Below are 18,525 nucleotides of genomic sequence, written 5' to 3'. Positions count from 1 at the left end.
ATGGTGGACTGTATAAACGATATCAGAGACTTCCTAGCGCATTTGCCAAGGTTATCAAATTATCAAATCAACGATACCGCGTTGTACCAGCTTTGGAAAGTCCTTTTCCAATGTTTGAAGGTAGATAGCAATGGTAAAGGTGATATTGATTGGAATGAGGTGTTAAGAGTATATGAAAGCTCTAATTGGAAGAACGGGGTATTCCAATCTATCCATCTTCCGAAGAATTGGAGAGAGCGGTTTTTGGAAGACTACACAAAGATGAGTGGATCACCTAAAGAGCATCGCGGGACGAGCTGTAATAAACACTGTCAACCCACCGAAACCGTATATTATTGTTTTGATTGTACAAAAAATCCGTTGTACGAAATTTGCGAGGAGTGTTTTGACGCAGATAAACATTTGGGGCATCGCTGGACTTCAAAAGTAGTCAGTAGACCTGAGGGCAAGATATGTCATTGTGGTGATCCATCAGGGCTAACTGATCCAGAAAACGGTTACGAATGCAAGAATAGTGCGAATAATGGGCCCAAATTACCCTTGCGTTATGATCATGATGAGAGACTAATTGGAGTACTATCACATGTGCTCGACTTTATAATAGATATGGTGATATATCTGAAGGAGTGTGATAACTATAATGTCCTTTTATCAGTTCGACACAAATCAGAATTGAAGTCAGAGTACTATGCTTTGCAGTTGTATGAAAAAGATTGTAAAATGCATGTAAAAGATTTGGCAGCAAAAATAAGTAAAGTTTTGCACAAACCATTAGAATATGGGATTATGATGACCAACCGGTTGGTCCAACAGGATGCATTTGTTGTGTTATTAGAGTCGAAAGATACCCAAAAACTTCAGGTAGTGAAGGAATCATTTGCAAGTGAACATGTTATTGTTCATATGAAAGATAGGAGCGAAATATTTAAGGAGTACTTGGTTGATGAATTAATTAGGTGGATTTACGAAATATGTTGCAGGAAACCAAATATACAAAGGAAGCTAGCACTTCGAGTTGCCATGATGGATGTGTGGAATTCAAGGCTCGTGGGGATGAAGCTCAATACAGATTCATCGGTAGGTCTGTCTTGGTCAAAAATATATGTATTAGGAAATTTCACAGTACAGTTTCCAGATAGGGCTACATTCCCATGGTGTTTACCTTGGGGATTTCGAGAAAAGCAAGACGAGAAACATGATCCTAGAGTTTTAGATATAATGGATGATTATGATAAACGTGTGGCAGATACTGACTTAAATGATCCTAGCACAATGTACCAGCACTTTCAGGGTTCAAGGTTTCAATATTTAATTACTGATGGTGCTGCCATCATATCAAAAGTCTCGAAATATCGAATGATGAAAATTATATGCGCTATATTTACTATTATTGATGATTCAAAAAAATGCTTGGCAGCTCAATATTTGGATGCCTACTGTGTGGTACTTTTCAATACAGTAGCTTCAGAATCCGCAGATTTCAAGGTATCGTTAATGAATATGTTGTCACAGTACATTTTTCAAAATCCAGCAATAGCTAATATGATCATTCTGTCAGAATCAGGCTTTATTAAACGAGCCTTACGATTTGCATTTGCATTGTTGTCTTTCTCTCCATCCACATTAATAAGTTGTCCACCTATTCCATTATCGTTCGACTTTAAGCTTCCAGAGGATAGTATTAAAAGCAAACGTTCAGTAGTCTGTTTTAAAGACATTTATCTGATAATGTCCACAAATACAGTACCTGAGAAACTACTTTCTCTACAAGACTTGATGTGCACCATATTCGAATGCTTTGCTTCTTTTAATTCTATACTTCCGCTAAGAAGAGAGGCTAAAGAGCATGTAGAGTTCGAGAACTTTGATTTTTCATCTTATTATTTCCTATTTTCCTCAATATTAGTCATGGTTGATGGATATGTAAGGAATGTTTGTTTGATAAAAGATCTGCCCCAACGGTATGCACAAGTTCGTGATCTATTACGGAAGTCCATGACTTTAGAAATTAAACTGTTAAACCAATCTAGAAACTTTATCCCCTCATCACCTATAAACATTTGGGATGTTTGTAAAGTATCACATTACGACAATGACCCTGAGAAAAAATTATATCCCAATAGAGAGACTATATGCAATGTAACGAGCGATGTGATTAACTTTAAAGTTGGCTTTGAGGTCCAAAATTTTTTCAACCCCATGTCGTATTTCTTTAAATTTGTGGTCCAATGGAGCCAGTGCGGTAGGTACAAGGCATTACCAGAAAGTATGCGAGGCTATTTTGATCTTGCCAGTTTTTTACGTGAAGAAAAGACGTTACTCTACATGGCAGAGTCTGCACTTTCTACTTTAGTGCTAATTGCACAAATTAATGTTGGGTTTTGGGTTAGGAACGGCACACCGATAATTCATCAACTGCGAATGTATACAAAGTATAGTATGCGTGAATTCACATATTTCAGCGATATTTTTAACGTGCAGCTTGTGATGAGTTTAGTGAATCCTAATGACTTCATGGTTACTTTCCTATCTAGGTGGAATTTAAAAAACTGGGCGGAAGGAATCAGTGTGGATGACTATCCCGATCATGAGACCACTTCTTCCATGGCTGACCAGTGTTTATTATTATTGATTCAATTATTGTCAGAAGTTAGATCATTGACAATGTCATCATCTGTGGAAGGTTTTGAAAAGACTATGAGGTCAGAGATTATCCATGCGCTATGTTTTCATAGCTGTAGTCATAGTGCTCTAATGAACGTGATTCCAGAGCATGTTACCAAACATCCTGCATTTGACTTATACGTTAACAACCTAGCTGATTACACACCTCCTTCTGGTTTGACAGATCATGGCATTTATACCCTAAAAGCTGAATATTTCAGTGAAGTTGATCCATATTTTGTTGGATTTACTGCTACAAAAAGATACGAGGCCGAAAAGCTATTAAGAAATAGGATGGAAGGAATACAAAATATTCCTTACGAGGATACTTTCGTTCCTGCAAAAGAAGTTATCAGCGAACTAAAAACTACTCCATTTTTGAATTTGTATCAAATTACTAATACTGATATCTTTGGCATCCTATTGAAGAGTTGCTTGGAACACATAAGAAAATTCAAGTACGAGTCCATGTTATCCAAGGTGGCTCACCTTCTTCATTTATGCTTATTGAACAATTTGAATGATTTTGTTAAGATATTTTGGAGAGAATATTCCTTTGATGATGTAGAGCTATCTTTTTACAACAGTATAGGTTCCATTTTATTCTCGTTTCTTGAGAAAGATGAATTTGTGAATGATCACGGTAAAATTAGGGAGATATTCCATATGTTACAGGACAAAGCGCCGCATGTTAACATCGATGAGTACCTAAAAGAACAAATACCATCATATGATTCTACCTTACTAAGTTCCCAGAACAAAGATCTTAGCAAATATGAAGATGAATTTCAGAAGAAGAAGTTGGCAAAGAAGAAAGGTGAAAGACTTATGAGAAAACTTGCGAAGCAGCAGCAAATGTTTATGGAGAAAAATAACGTTACACCTGAAGAAATTGATTCCAAAGAATCGACTGTTGATTCTAGTGTTGCTTCAATTGGCTGGGAATACCCAGATGACACATGTGTATTCTGCAAAATGCCTCGAATTGAAAATGACACATTTGTTTATTTTACTCATTTTGAACAGAATATTGTTGATAAATTTACAGATTTTAGTGATTTGAATCGACTACAGGCTGCATACAACGACGATACAACCAAGACCAACTGTCCATCTCAAGGAGAAACGAGCGTTGGCCATGTTGTTAAATCATGTGGTCATGGTTCCCACTTCTCTTGCATGGAACGTCATATGAAAGTTTCTAGAAATGCTCATAGTCATATGACAAAAAATGTCCCACATGGATTAGGTTTTGCATTATTATTCTGCCCATTATGCAATTCTTTAGTCAACTCATTTCTACCCCGTCTTTGTGATGTAAATCCGCGAAAAGAACATGATAACTTTAACGGCGCCCATATAAATCAATATGCTTCATCTTCGGAACTATTGGACACTTTATGTCTTAAATCTCTGATAATCTTCTGCTCTCTAACCGCGCAATCCAAATTTTCAAGACTACCTGATATCTATACCTTGTTTTGTTCGATTATCACAAATACAATTTCAAACACCGAGTTAATTACAAGATCTGGCGATCATCGAATTCCTGTAACAAAGAGGATCACAAACCAACAGTTACTAACACTAAGACTTCTAACGGAGTTAAAGATATACATTTTGGAAAGGAGGTTATTTTCTCATCAAGCAGATAAACGCTCGGAATTGCCGGTTCCCATGCTTAGTGAACATAACGATTGGACTATCTTTAACAATGAACATTTACACAATAACGTATTATTAGACATTTGTCGATACTTGAATCCATTGGCTAGGAAAAACGTATTATTGGTTACTTTAATGTACACTTCTATCAAGAGAAAATTACACCAAAATTTCATTGCCTTAGGAATAACATTGGTAGAGGATTCTGGATGTGTTTTAAGAAACGAGCAGTACGACATGGACTGGGAAGCTGATAATGACCGTCCAATTTCCCAAGATGCTGAATTGGTAATGAACATATTGCAAACTTATATCACTGCGTTGTCGACTTCTATTTCAGTAAGCGATTTACAATTAAAACGTCTTTTAAAATGGAGGCAGTTAATATATCAAATTATTGAACAATCCATTCTTATCTTCGTACGCAGAATTTTGGTGCTACTATTTGCAGAATATCCGGTCGGGATGTTTGAGCCCCCATTAGAAGAGTCCGAAATAAACCCTACTCTATCATATATCGGCGCTCCTGCATTAAGCCATATATTAATGGATTTTTACAACAACGATCTACCCTTTTTAAAAACCAGTATGCGCGATTTGACTGTTGGTAGTAATGCTCAATCATTTGCCCGAAAAGTGTATTCATTAAGGATAGAGTCACCATTTGGTTCCGCATTGGTACCTTTACCAACCAATCTGTCAGATTTATTGGCGAATGAAGACGAACAGCTTCAATATCGAGTAAACAAGCACGAAGTTGCATTATGTTTATTTTGCGGCAGTAAGATATTTATTCAGAATGCCTCTCCGTTGCATAATTTCAAAATTGGAGAATGTACAAACCATTATTTTAATGAATGTACACAGATGACGGTATACGGATGCTTCTTACTTGTAAGAAGCAATACAATATATTTAGCATACGGCGCTCGTGGTACATTTTTCAAGCCTCCATATGTGAATAAGCACGGTGAAGTTGATGAGGATTACAAATATGGTACACCTGTCTTTCTTGATGAAAGGCTATACTCCCACTTGAGCAATGACATTGTACTTGGCGGAAAAATACCGCACTTAGTGCACAGACTGACCGAAAATATGGCAGACGTCGGCGGCTGGGAAAGTATGTAGGTAATCCATAGCTCATAATATATGTTTAGTACAGCCTCAGGCAGTATATAAATATAGACTTAACATTTAATGTGAACTTTGGCGGATTGTCGCTTGATATGTCTGGAAAGTCATAGTAAATATGCCGGTTAACAAAACATAAAGAGGAGAAATATTTTATTCTTCCTCCAGTCCCAAACCGTTTAGGTCCTTGGTAACCTCGCTAACTTCGACAGTTGCAACATTTTTTTGAAGCCCTGGGTAACGAGAACCCTTATCTTTTGGCTTCTTAACCTTCTTAACCTTCTCTTCAGCTACAGGGTAACCCTTAGTGGCAGCTTCTTGAAACTCATGACTGTTCGCAAACTCTTCTCTCACAGGAGCTAATAATTCGTTAATGGCAGCAGTAACACCAATTTTTAGGTCTGGTGGAGAAAGTTTTTGTTCCTTAAAATCTTCCTTCATGTCTTCAAAAGAAGTGTAGGTAATAGGTCCACCAAATTTCTCTGGGCGATCAATGAAAAAGCTGAACTGGCCAGGGCCAAACTTTAGCTCTTGAATTGGAGCAATAACAAATTGTATAAATGAAAGCAATCCATTATTCTCAATATCACCTGGAGAACAGTATGCGGTGTTAATCTTCTTTTTAACCTGCTTAGGGTCTTCCAAGAGATCAATCTTAGAGTTTGGATCTGAAGCAGACATTTTACCACCCTGAGTCAAACCAGGCACCATAGGATTCATCAAATGAGCCCTCTTTTTGTATCCCAAGGCTTCAAGGTGCTCCTCCGCTAACACAAAGATCTTACGTTGGTCAACACCACCGAACTGCGCATCAACACCTAGGTACTCCTCATCAAGTGCTTGCATCAAAGGATAAACCAAACCGCTCAATAATGGATTAGCAACCTGCTTCACAACATCGGCACCCGCCCTCTTGGCATCATTTTGAGAAACAATATTAGACATACGGAATAGATCCATAGTAAAGTTGTGTGACGTCTGGTAAGATGAGCCAACAACAATACGTAACTTATCAATCGGCACGTTAAGGCTACGTAAAATAGCCTTCACAGCAAATTCATAATATTTGGCCCTATAGTTCACAACTTCTAATGGAGCTTTCATATTGTCCAAAAATGCATGCAGGTCTGCTAACAAAACCGTAACCTCACAGCCGGCTTTCAAAAAATGTGCTAGCTTTGTCATAGGAACAAAGTATCCACAGTGGGGCTTACCGGTTGGTGCTGTACCCCAATACAACTTCAAAGGGCGTTTTTCAACCTCCAGAACATGCTTAATGATTTGAGGATTAAGAACTTCCTGCAGATTTTTTACGATCAGCTCGTAAGCTTCCTTAGGATCAACTATAGTCTCCGTCATTGAAATAAAAATCCACGTACGGACTTTATGAATGCAAAATAGACCTTATTCGCGCTGTATTGACGCTAAATTCCTGCCGAATAGTTTGCACCTCTTATAAATAGTTTCGAAAGTATTCACCGGCTGGCATCAAATTTTGCCCAGCCTCATCGCCCGTACACCACAAACCATCAATAGCAAAAGAGAACTCTTCTTTGGGGCATCAGAAAGCAAACGTGAAACTTTAAACGCAATGTAGTTCATATAGACCTCTTCATTTAGATTTCAAGTAACTCTGGATGGGCAGTTGTGCTGCCATTTGGGTACAGGCGAGATGGGATTGCTCGCTCTGAAAATCACTAATTACGGTAATAAGAGGTGATTCGTTGCTCCTTGATTTCAGTGGCGAATAAACAGGATAGCAAACAAGACAGTAGTAGATTTGGAAACAAGTGGCATCTTGGGGTCCATTGCATTGACTAGAGAATAATTTTGCGATGTATAATGGTGGGAAGTCGAGTGGCTCATTGCCGTTCATCAAGCGGGATCAAATTCGAAGGGATTTCTTGCGTACTAGAATGAAGCGCAATGCTCCTTCGAAAGTAGGACCTGATGGAGTGAAAAAGGAAGATCCAGAGGTTATGGAAGAGCATGCGAGACAATTGCTGCAGGGTGGCAGTGGTACTGGCATTGTGAAGCGTGAGGATGCCTCAGATTATCAAGAATTCCCATTGCGAGCAGCGAACGCGAAGGATTTGGCGAGTATGAAAGTACATCTGCTAAAGTTCCAGTCGAAAAAGAAGATAGAACCCAGTAAAGATTTCCACCTACCTATTAGGCTGCATCGGAAGGATACTAGGAATGTTCAGTTCCAACTTACACGTGCGGAAATTGTTCAGAGACAGAAAGAGATTGCAGCTTATAAAAAGAGGTTAGAAGATGAAAAGGGCTCCGCTGCAGAAGAAGGCGGATCGGTCTCTACACCATCATCAGCAGCAGAACCAGTGCTGTCCAAAGGTTCTGGTGAGTTACAAGAGGGATCTAGCGAAGCCATCAATGAGGAATCTAAGGACGTGGCCACGGAAGCAGCGAATACACCAGCACCTGGAACGAAGCTGGAGGATGCTGGCCCGGCAGAAGATCCTTCCAAGATTGGTCTAGTTAAATATGATGGCAAAGAGCCCCTTGCAGCTGACTTTCAGGCCGGTACGACAGACCCGTTAGCAGATGTTGCTCCTGACGGAGGCGGTCGGTTCCGGAGGGGCAATTCAAAGAGGAAGACAAGGCAATTAAAGCTTTTAGACGAAAAAGCGCGCCAGTTAAGATTCGAGGAATTTTACCCCTGGGTTATGGAGGATTTCGATGGTTTAAACACATGGGTTGGATCATATGAGGCGGGAAATTCCGACGCTTATGTCTTTTTGAGTGCGGAAGATGACGGAAGCTTCACTATGATACCAGCAGATAAGGTCTACCGGTTTACAGCAAGAAACAAGTATGCAACATTAACTATTGAGGAGGCAGAAAAGCGTATGGAAAAAAATGGTGCAGGTGCGCCTCGTTGGTTAATGAAACATCTCGATAATATCGGTACTACTACTACTCGGTATGATAGAACTAGAAGGAGACTGAAAGCTGTCGACGGCAACGATCGTCAAGGGGGTGATGATCGTTTGGACAACTCAGAAGTTGAACTGGATTATGATGAAGAGTTTGCCGATGATGAAGAGGCACCAATTATAGACGGTAATGAAGAAGAAAACAAAGAATCAGAACAAAGGATCAAGAAGGAAATGTTGCAAGCTAATGCAATGGGATTGCGTGATGATGATTTAGAGGATGATGACGATGCACTTTTCGGTGAAAAGAAAATCGATGAAGAGGGAGAGAAAGTGAAGAAGGCGCTACTGAAAACTGATCTTGGTGCACTATACGAGTCAGACGAAGATTCCAACCCTTATCTATCAGAATCTGAGGTAGAGGAGAACGATGAAAATAAAGCTAAAAAAGAGGATCAAGCAGACGACAGTCTAAGTAGAAAATCCTCACCAAAGAAGAAGACTTCCAGAAGCCCATTTGCTGGCCCGCGGATTTTTGTAAAGAGGATCAAGAACTGTGTCATTGTTTTGAATGCAGATAAATCTGTATTAAACAATTTTCCTCCTGGACATTGGAACCCCAACGCTAAGAAGCAGAAAGTTGACGCAAGACATTCCGTCGATAACCGTTCTACTTCAATTAACCAGGACGATAGCACTAATTTGGAGGGCACTGATTTATTGACAGAGGAAGATATAGTTTCTGCTGTTAAAGGCAAAAAGATTACTTTAAAGCAACTAATCAAGGACCTGAAGTCCAAAATCAGCAGACATCCCGAGAACAAGGCTAGAATGAAGTTGTATTTCAAGAAGCTTGTCAAGCTAAACGGCGAATACTTGGAACTGGTAAAAGGCTGATATATGTACAGAAGAAGAAGGTAACGAACGGACTCGTAGCTTTGGAGTTTCTTATAATATGCGTTTTTAAACTCTAAAAAAAATGAAAACGTAACATTTAACTTATATTTTATTTCTATCAGACACTATTATTTATTTACATTCCTAAATGACCTCGACAATTGCGTCATCGTCATCAGACTGTTCTTCCTCTTCGTCTTCTATAGACTTCGACGGTAATTCAGTAATTTGCGCTTGATCAGGTTCACCTCTCATCAACATATTAACTACTCTAGTACATAAATCACGGACATCATCATTTTCAGTGCTAGAATGTAATTCCCTGACCAATGGGTATACTGATTTTTCTCTCATATATTCCCTCCCAACTGCAGTAGTGCACAAAAGTAAGATGCTTTCTAAATGAGTACAGATAATCTCTGGTATAGGATCTCTTTGCTTATCTTCAGGTAATAGCTGTAACTCATCAGGTAGTTTAAACATGTCTTCTTCATCAATCATAGAGTCTTTACCGCTAGTAATAGGGAGTAAAATATAAGGCAATAAATTTATTGCCTCATCATTAAGCAACTTTTCATGCTTTTCTGCATCAAACAAAGAGTTTTTAATTGTTGAAGCTACCCCCTCTCTTCTAATTTTACTGTCATACTTTTCAGTAAAGACCAATAACTTGGAAATAGGAACCACACCATCGTATTCTTGTTCTTGAATAAAGTAATCTCTTCCCTTTCTAAAACGGGAAATATCAGCAAAAAAGAAAGCTAAATAGTCGAAAGTAGCATATTTATTTAGCTTCCTATCGTTACCACCAACAAAACAATCCATCAAACAATCCATAACTTTGGTACTTTTAAATACGTTCTTATCAGTTTCGATCTTACCGGAATTGTCTTTTTCAATATCAAAGATCTTGGTAATACAGTCCTCCTTAGACAAATTGCTTAGCAATATGCACATAATATCTGCTGAAGTATTCTTTAAATCGCAAATTTTCCAGGTCAAGTAGGTAAGGAAGTTAATATCATTTGCAATCTTCTTCCTCATCACTACATCATCACATAAGTTAGCCAATACAGTGACAGATTGTTGAACGACCTTTTTAGAAGAGTCTTTAACCAACTCCTTTAAATCCTCTATAGATCTGTAGTTATCATATTTGAATATAGTTGCGTTCGTACCAGTAGAAAAGCCGACCAAATTATCTAACGCAATTTGCCTAACTGCTGGCTGCGGTGAATGCAGAAAAGACACTAATTCCTCTAATTCAGATGGCATAATAAGGCAAATAATGGATCAAATCAATAGATAGTTCGATTACTTTTAAAATTTTCTACCGTTCAAGGACGTTTTGTCATGATGAGATGTAATAAAATACATACATATTTCATGAACCTTCGTAAGCTGATCACGTGATATAAATAGTGAATGGCATTTAGAATTACTGCAGTATGCAAGTAGGTTTCATATTCAGTGAGACCTTTCAGTTATTAATATATAGGTTTTTACCTTTAGAGTCATCTGTATATGTTGATATTTGTAAATTTAAAGGAATGGTAATCTGCAAGTTACAATGGAAAATCTATACGCTTAACTATACGGAAGTAGATCAAGAGCTCACAAGAAAATGAACGCTATTCAGGATGGCATCCACCAATTGAAATCACCAAGGTCTATAACATTCAACAATAAACAACTAAGGTATGTTCAGGATATGACAACGTTAGCCTTTGGTTGTGGTGCGGGCATTCTACAGTTAGAATCGTTGGAGGGATTCGCTATGTTTTTTGTTAGCTATATAGCTGTTGGCTTCCTATTCATGATTTGGCTATGTCAAGGTGAACCATCGAAGTATTTCTCAAATCCCGTACAGGACGTCTTCTTTTCTTCTCTCGTAAGGGAGCTGGCCGGATTCATTATGGCATGGACTTTCGTGTACGCTCTTCTGGGATAGGAGCTCACGACCAGTTGAAATTCAATTGATGACGGGAGTGAAATGAACACATGTGGATAAAATAGTTATGTACAAAATGTATATATAGTATATATATAGTAAGATATGTATTTGATGATACAAACATTCACAGCTAATATTATTCTGCTTGGGGGAAACATTCAATAAAGGAAATAAACGTGGAGAGTTATGGGCGTATTTTACAGTGACAAAATATCAACAAGAATGACAGTGAACGGGTAATAATAACGTATCTATAGTTCCATTTTTGTTGCTTTTTTTTCTGTTTTAATGAATACCTATATTTTAACCTTCTCAACCAATGCAGCAAGTTTTTCGACGCTGGCCAAATGTCTATTTCCCAGCGTATTGTTCTTATTCAATCTCTCCAAATAAGATCTGATAGCAATGACAATTAATTTCTTATCGTCACCTGTAGCAACACCGACAAGTTTTTGTACAACATAGTTTGCGTACTGATCACGCATCATTAGGATTAAGGGCGATGTGTCTTCCAAGTTAGCGGCGTGCTCTTCGTCGTTTGGTAGTATTTTATCTAGAACCTTTCTCGTCTGCGATGGATTTCCATATAAGATAGTTTTCTCCACAACGTTGGAAGCAAATTTATGTTTTGAGAAATCCACCACCGTTCTACTAATTGTATCAACAATATCTTGCTTCGATTTATCAATATGGTTAGTAGCAGGGTCGTCTCCACCATGTTGCAAAATATGCTGGATAACATAGTTACCATATTGATCTTGAACTAGGTAGGGAATAAATTGATCCAACTCGTTTAGGATTTCCTCTTGATCCTCCTTACTTCCATATTCCAATAACCTTTGCACTACACGACAACCGTAAAAATGAGTAGACAAATGGTAAATTTGACCTTTTAAGCTTTCAAATATAAAGGGCAACTTCGCCATTGGTATACACTCAATTGTCTTTTGTATGACATGGTTACCATTTTGATCTTTTATCATTGTCAGCACACTTGAAGACAACTCCGTCACTAGTTCAATTTTCTGATCTTCATCAATAAACTCGAAAGCACGCTGAATAACACGACAGGCGTACATTTCTAAAGACAACATCTCCAATTTGCCTTTGAATTGCTCAACCAAGATATCTTTTTGGGTTTTAGTACCATATTCAAAAAATTTTTGAATCACGTAGTTACCAAAGACGTCATGAGATAACTCTATCGCATGATCTCTGATTTCATTAAAAATAATCTCTTTTTCGATATCTGATGATGTAGCCAATTCATGTTGAATAAAACGGGAACCATGCTGGTCCTTACAGAATTCCAACGCCGAACCATATATCTCATGTAACTTGTAAGTCTTATTAGTTGGATTAGTACGAAATTCTTCCAATAATGGAGATCTCACTATGGATTGTTGATTCTTACCACTTCTCTTCGACATAGCACAAGACTGGTGCTGTGAGGACATGGATTGCTGCTGATCTTGTTGCTGTGATGTCTGCTTTTGACCCTGCTGTTGCCGCTGCGACAATTCATGGCGTTGCTGTTGCTTCTGGTGAGAGTTTGAATGTTTTTGGGAAGATGGCTGATAATGTTGATTGTGATGAATATTATTTGATTGCAAAGAAGTTGGTGAACCTTTTAAGTTTGAATTCTGTGTCGGAAACACTGCCGACTTATACCCTCTAGAATTTTGGTGAAGGTATGGATTTGATTTAGACTTATTTTTCTGTGACTCGGTTGAGTTGTACCTACTGTGCTGATACTGAGTCATACCAGGAGGAGGGGAGTTGGAATTCGTGGTAACATTTTGAGGAAAGTACATTAACGGCGCACCGGGGGGGAACATGAATTGCGCGGCTAAGCTGCTTGAATGTTCAGCGACAATAGGATCTTCAACCTCTTCATTGTTCCTTGGAGAGGATTCTTGTTCAAAAGTTGAATTATTGGGTGCCATATTATCAGAGGCTTGGTTAGTAGCCCCTGGGACATTGTAATGTCCAAATACACCGTATGGTAAACCGCAATACATTGATTGATACACCTCAGGATTTAACACTGATTCCATCTGATTGGGCCTAAATACCGGCGCATTCGCAACATTCCAAATATTCTTCGACCCATTTACCTCATTCTGTAAGGATAGACTTTCACTTACAGAGTCTAAAGTGTCAGAAGACACAGAAGTTTTTCGACGGATCTGTTCGTCAGCAGAGATATTTGTAGCACCTGGTACAATAGATAGAATGTCTAATGGCCCTGTTGCATTATTAACAGAGTCTCTTCTCAAGTTTCGCGAGGATGTAGACCCTAAATTCATCTCCACTTCCCGGGTTGCCTCGGCTAAAGAGCGACCAAACCTCTCAAAAAAAGAGCCCCCTTGTTGTGCAGATTGCAACGCTCCCGTCGTAATGCTAGCTGGATAATGGCCCAGCATTGCTAGCCGGTGACCATTAGACGTTGCTGCCGTAGGAGCTGCTCCAACCGATAGTGCTGACCTTCTCACAGTAGGAGAAGCAGTGTGATTCTGGAAGATAAGCTCAGATTCCACGTCACTGCCGTTATTAGAGTTTAAAGATGACCGTCTAAACCCTCCTATTTGTTGCGGCCCCCCTAGCGCCTGTTGTGCAGGTGGATTTGAGAGTGCAGACAATGATGATACAATGGAAGCTAACTCGGGATCCATATTACTGTCCTTTCTAGTAGTAGTAGAATAGTCAAAACTAGACCACGGATCAGCCTTCTGTTCTGTAGTTGACATGGTATATTCGAGCAAGAATGCAATAGGCTTTTGGTTAAAGACGTTGTTCTGTATTGGGTCTTTGTACAGTTATTTTCTCTTTATTATGATTCTGTCGGAATGAAAGTATAATAAATAATCAAAAACAAAACTACCAGTTCAACCTGAACAAAGTGACGTTTGTATTACCAAAATACTTTTCACAACTTCTATGTCAATTATGACGCTGGTGGCTTCCGATATTTAGTCCGAGTGCACTTTAAACAGAGTTCTACGAATTTCTCTGCGATTTTCACAACTCAGTAAGTGGTTTTTAGTAGACTTAACTTCTGTAATCTTCAACTATATATTTTGACGATATCCCAAGTAGGGGTAAAGAACTCATGCACTATAGAGTATAGCGGCGGTTATTATTAACCTGGCAGCTAAGAGGAATGATTATACAATACAAGCCCAGATTCAAATTAGTACCCCCTGGGCCCCAATATTTACAATCGTTCTATTTACCTTTGTTTGTAGTTACACAGCACACGTTATCCAATACATAACAAGATGTCGCGCAGCGTAAGAAATGCGGTTATTTTATTAATAGATGATGGAGTATATTCGTAGTAGAAGCATATTCTTACATCAATTGTTAATAACATTTTATCATAACGCAGTGAATGGTTACTTAAATTTGCAATTTGCGTTAAACCTTAGAACTGCACAGTTGCAAAAACTAGCCACGTTTGGACCGTTGTCTTGGCTGAAATGCACGCGTGCCCCTTTTTATTACTCCAGTTATTTTTTTTGATATATTAGGGTGTGTTAGATTTTAATTTATGCGAAAATGACAATAAAGCTAAACGGGGGAAGTTGTCATGCAGAGTTCATGCCTACAGTCAACTAAATATTTACAGGGTCTAACAGGTAGTTTTAGATACTGAATAGCATTGCATTAAGTGAATAAACGCTTTTAGAGAAATTCGTGAAAGGAGACAATTATATATTCCTGCGAATTCATGATTGAGCTTGAGTAAGGTTCCAACCGCTACCTTACAGTTGGATTTTTTTATTTTTATTTTTTCTTTCAAGAAACTTTTAAACGCTGATTAACTAGCCACAACTGAAAAAGCATTTTTAGCACGTCTAAAAGGTTTTTCAAAAAGTTGGACATAAGGTGGAAATCAATACCTTCATTGGATTATATCTACGATGGCTGTTATAAATCAGCCTTCCGGCCAAATAAAATTGACCAATGTGTCTTTGGTCAGACTGAAAAAGGCAAAAAAGCGGTTTGAAGTAGCTTGTTATCAAAATAAGGTTCAAGACTATCGTAATGGCGTTGAAAAGGACTTAGATGAGGTGCTGCAAATTCATCAAGTCTTTTTGAACGTCTCAAAGGGCCTTGCAGCCCCTAAAGATGATCTTCTAAGCGCGTTTGGGACTACGGACCAGGATTTAATCATTATAGAGATTTTAAACAAAGGTGAAATTCAACTTTCTGAGAAGGAGAGGCAACTCATGCTGTCCAAGATAACTAATGAGATCCTCACGCTAGTTAGCGCGAAGTGTATCAACCCGAAATCTAAAAAGCGGTATCCTCCTACTATGATTTACAAAACGCTAACAGAACTTAAATTCAATGTAGTACTAAATAAGTCCGCAAAAATCCAGGCACTTGACGCGATAAAGCTGCTTGTTTTAAAACAGCTTATCCCAATTGTAAGGGCGAAGATGAAGGTTAAAGTAAGAGTCCCTAAACAAGGCAACGATGACCTCATCGAAAAACTAAACAGATTAATCAGTAGAACAGGAGACTCAGTAGCGCCGGAAGAGGAACCGCAGTTCTGGGAGAAATCTGGGCTAATAGACCCTGTAAGCTATAGGGAAATAAGTGCTCTCTGTAATAAAGTAGGAGTATTGCAAGTGCTCGATATGGCTGTCATTGACGATTCTAATGAATAAACACGGTAACGTTATCAATAATACGGCTAATATGTACACAATTATAACCCATACATCTCTTTAATAGCATTCAGCAGGAACGCGAGCTTGTGGAAATCACTCTGCCCTTGTGAATTCTCGCTATTCCAAAACTTCGTGGTTAGTGTAATTACCGTGGAGCGGCCTGTACCCGTTGCATTTAGTCTGTCAACATTACTAGGGGTTATGACTTTATCGTATAATTTCGCTATTTGCATGAGAACAATTGGCAATTTCATATCATTAGAGTTCCCAACCCGTATTGCTACATTGTACTTAGATAATTCGTCATTGACGTAAAATAATCCATCATCGTCCTCTTCTTCGAAACTTTCTGGTTCAGCGGAGTTAAACGATGGTGAGAATTCTATGCCTTTAGGCTTAACCTCCGCAGTCGCGTCCATTTCTCCGTTAAGTCTAATTTGTAGCACCACTTTATTCATATAATGAATGGCGTCTATACTAAGGATGTTAATATCAACTCCTGAACCACGTAGAAGTTCTACTGGAATTTCTTTAGTCAATTCTCTATGATACATATGATTCTAGAATTCCAGACGCTTGCATTGAACTACTAATTGAAGTTTATACTTAGTTCCACTTCCTGATTAAGTTTTTAACGAATGCAACACATGTGGAAGATCATATTGAGATGTCGAGATGTTGAGATGTTGAGATGTTGAGATTTTTATGAAGGGTCGAAAAGAAACGCAGGCAACACTAATTGGGAGTTTATGTCGTCGCACCGACACCGAGAGAATAAAAATCCACTGACACTTTGATTATTATTTTATATAACACGCGGTCAAATAACTACTTAGCATTAAATTGGAGTGGTTTAAGAAAGAATAGTAATGAGGTCACTAAAAAGGTTGGAACCAACATTGTATACATGCGTTTCGGCAGTTATAACAACCTATTCTGTGACCCTAGTATTTGTTGCTGCTGTATGCTATTACGTCAAGACATTATATCGTCATAAACAATCGGACTTACTACGGCTAAACTCTTCAGAAGCATTAAATAATGAAGTGAAAATACATAGGAGTAATTTCGACGGAAATTTAGCTGAGGAGTCATACGCGACTTCAAATACCCCTTTTTTGAAAAGGCTTCCACATAGAGCTAAAGCCGTATACAATAAGAACGTATGTGAGTCGAGACGCAAAGGTGGTTACAGTAGCACATTTAGTGATGAAAAGGAATCAGAGAATCAGAAAAACCTTAATACTTTGGACAATCCATACCGTGTTGCTTTTGCAACAGAAGACACCAGCTTGGTCCCTGACTTAAGTTATTATTATAAACAATATGGAATAGAAATTGAATCATTCGAAGTAGTCACTGATGATGGATTTATTTTGGATCTCTGGCATTTTGTCCCAAATGAAAATCTGAAAAAGGATCGCTCTCCGTTGTTATTCCTTCATGGTCTATTGCAAAGTAGTGCAAGTTTTGCAACAAGTGGACGCAAATCTTTAGCTTATGAATTATTCAGTAGCGGCTACGATATATGGCTGGGAAATAACAGATGTGGATTCGATGCCAAAATATCACCCATTAATGGTACTCGGAAAGGCAAATGGTGTTGGGATATTATTGATCTGGTTAAGTATGATTTAAAGGCGTTGATAGAAACAGTACTTCAGAAAACTGGGTTTGAAAAGGTTAGTCTCATAGCTCATTCACAAGGAGCCACATTAGGTTTCTTGGGATTAATTTATGGGGACCAATTATACGAAGGTACTGATTTTAGGCTTGCGAACAAAGTAGAAACATTTGCTAGTTTGGCACCTGCCATTTATCCAGGTCCTATAATATTCCAGAAGTTATACTTCAAAATTATGTCTAAGACCATATTTTCACCATGGATCTTTGGTGTAAAACAATTCGTTCCCATAATGATGCTTTGCAGAAATATTTTCGCCGGACACAGATTATACTCAATATACAGCTACCTTTTCTGTAGTTACTTGCTTGAATTGGATGATAGATTATGGGACAGAAATGTGAGAGATAGACATTTTCTTTTTTCTCCATCATATGTTTCTGTAAGCTTAATGCAATGGTGGACGAGCGATGATCCAAGCAGAGGAGGTTTTAGAAATTACGCTCATCATCTATTCCCAGATGACCGCACATGGTTCGAAGGTACTGTCAATAATGGCATTGAAAACCCACAAGATAGTAAGAAACCTAATAAATACCCCAAGCTATTAATGTTTGTACCTCTGGGGGACACGTTGGTAAACGGAAGTCGACTAATAACCCACTTTGTTACAAAAGAACCTTCGGTGAGATACAAAATCTGGACTATTGAGGACTATTCCCATTTAGATATATTATGGGCAAATGATGTGCCCGAAACAATCGGTGGGCCGTTAATAGATGCACTTGAATCTGCTTTATGATTTAATACTATGCACGCAGTTCAAATCGTATAAAGTTATATTAATTTCAAAACTGCTTTTAACATGAATGAAAAATTTATGATAATCACTTCATAGCTCATCTCATGTACCTATTTGTAAAGAAAAGTCGTTATAGGAAGTTTCGGAAACTATATACTCGTTTGGTTTTTACTTGGTACACGGAACTATATTAAACTGCTATAGCA

At 38.3% G+C, this 18,525-nt stretch overlaps 9 protein-coding genes across 9 annotated transcripts; 5 read left to right on the top strand and 4 right to left on the bottom strand.

Moving 5' to 3' along the window:
- On the top strand, positions 1-5,460 carry UBR2 (putative ubiquitin-protein ligase UBR2; the record flags this gene model as incomplete). The annotated part of the gene is made up of 1 exon (XM_018134303.1): positions 1-5,460. The coding sequence occupies one exon, from the start codon at positions 1-3 to the stop codon at positions 5,458-5,460; it is 5,460 nt and encodes a 1,819-aa protein (XP_017989792.1).
- Positions 5,461-5,616: 156 nt separating this feature from the next.
- TYS1 (tyrosine--tRNA ligase TYS1) lies at positions 5,617-6,822 on the bottom strand (the record flags this gene model as incomplete). Its single annotated transcript, XM_018134302.1, has 1 exon — positions 5,617-6,822. One exon carries the CDS (start codon positions 6,820-6,822, stop codon positions 5,617-5,619), a length of 1,206 nt encoding a protein of 401 aa, XP_017989791.1.
- Positions 6,823-7,298: 476 nt separating this feature from the next.
- On the top strand, positions 7,299-9,257 carry TFG1 (transcription factor IIF subunit TFG1; the record flags this gene model as incomplete). Its single annotated transcript, XM_018134301.1, has 1 exon — positions 7,299-9,257. One exon carries the CDS (start codon positions 7,299-7,301, stop codon positions 9,255-9,257), a length of 1,959 nt encoding a protein of 652 aa, XP_017989790.1.
- A 144-nt stretch (positions 9,258-9,401) lies between these two features.
- On the bottom strand, positions 9,402-10,532 carry HGH1 (Hgh1p; the record flags this gene model as incomplete). Its single annotated transcript, XM_018134300.1, has 1 exon — positions 9,402-10,532. The coding sequence occupies one exon, from the start codon at positions 10,530-10,532 to the stop codon at positions 9,402-9,404; it is 1,131 nt and encodes a 376-aa protein (XP_017989789.1).
- Positions 10,533-10,881: 349 nt separating this feature from the next.
- EMC6 (Emc6p) lies at positions 10,882-11,208 on the top strand (the record flags this gene model as incomplete). Its single annotated transcript, XM_018134299.1, has 1 exon — positions 10,882-11,208. The coding sequence occupies one exon, from the start codon at positions 10,882-10,884 to the stop codon at positions 11,206-11,208; it is 327 nt and encodes a 108-aa protein (XP_017989788.1).
- Positions 11,209-11,507: 299 nt separating this feature from the next.
- Positions 11,508-13,961, bottom strand: PUF3 (mRNA-binding protein PUF3; the record flags this gene model as incomplete). Its single annotated transcript, XM_018134298.1, has 1 exon — positions 11,508-13,961. The coding sequence occupies one exon, from the start codon at positions 13,959-13,961 to the stop codon at positions 11,508-11,510; it is 2,454 nt and encodes an 817-aa protein (XP_017989787.1).
- Positions 13,962-15,137: 1,176 nt separating this feature from the next.
- On the top strand, positions 15,138-15,890 carry SDO1 (guanine nucleotide exchange factor SDO1; the record flags this gene model as incomplete). The annotated part of the gene is made up of 1 exon (XM_018134297.1): positions 15,138-15,890. One exon carries the CDS (start codon positions 15,138-15,140, stop codon positions 15,888-15,890), a length of 753 nt encoding a protein of 250 aa, XP_017989786.1.
- Positions 15,891-15,931: 41 nt separating this feature from the next.
- On the bottom strand, positions 15,932-16,447 carry IRC25 (Irc25p; the record flags this gene model as incomplete). The annotated part of the gene is made up of 1 exon (XM_018134296.1): positions 15,932-16,447. The coding sequence occupies one exon, from the start codon at positions 16,445-16,447 to the stop codon at positions 15,932-15,934; it is 516 nt and encodes a 171-aa protein (XP_017989785.1).
- A 315-nt stretch (positions 16,448-16,762) lies between these two features.
- On the top strand, positions 16,763-18,319 carry YEH1 (sterol esterase; the record flags this gene model as incomplete). The annotated part of the gene is made up of 1 exon (XM_018134295.1): positions 16,763-18,319. One exon carries the CDS (start codon positions 16,763-16,765, stop codon positions 18,317-18,319), a length of 1,557 nt encoding a protein of 518 aa, XP_017989784.1.
- Between the last annotated feature and the right edge of the window lie 206 nt (positions 18,320-18,525).

This window comes from Eremothecium sinecaudum, chromosome VIII (assembly GCF_001548555.1).
Source record: "Eremothecium sinecaudum strain ATCC 58844 chromosome VIII, complete sequence".
NCBI lineage: Eukaryota > Fungi > Ascomycota > Saccharomycetes > Saccharomycetales > Saccharomycetaceae > Eremothecium > Eremothecium sinecaudum.
The sequence above is the reverse complement of the archived record's forward strand: the minus strand, read 5'-3'. Positions and strand labels throughout refer to the sequence as shown.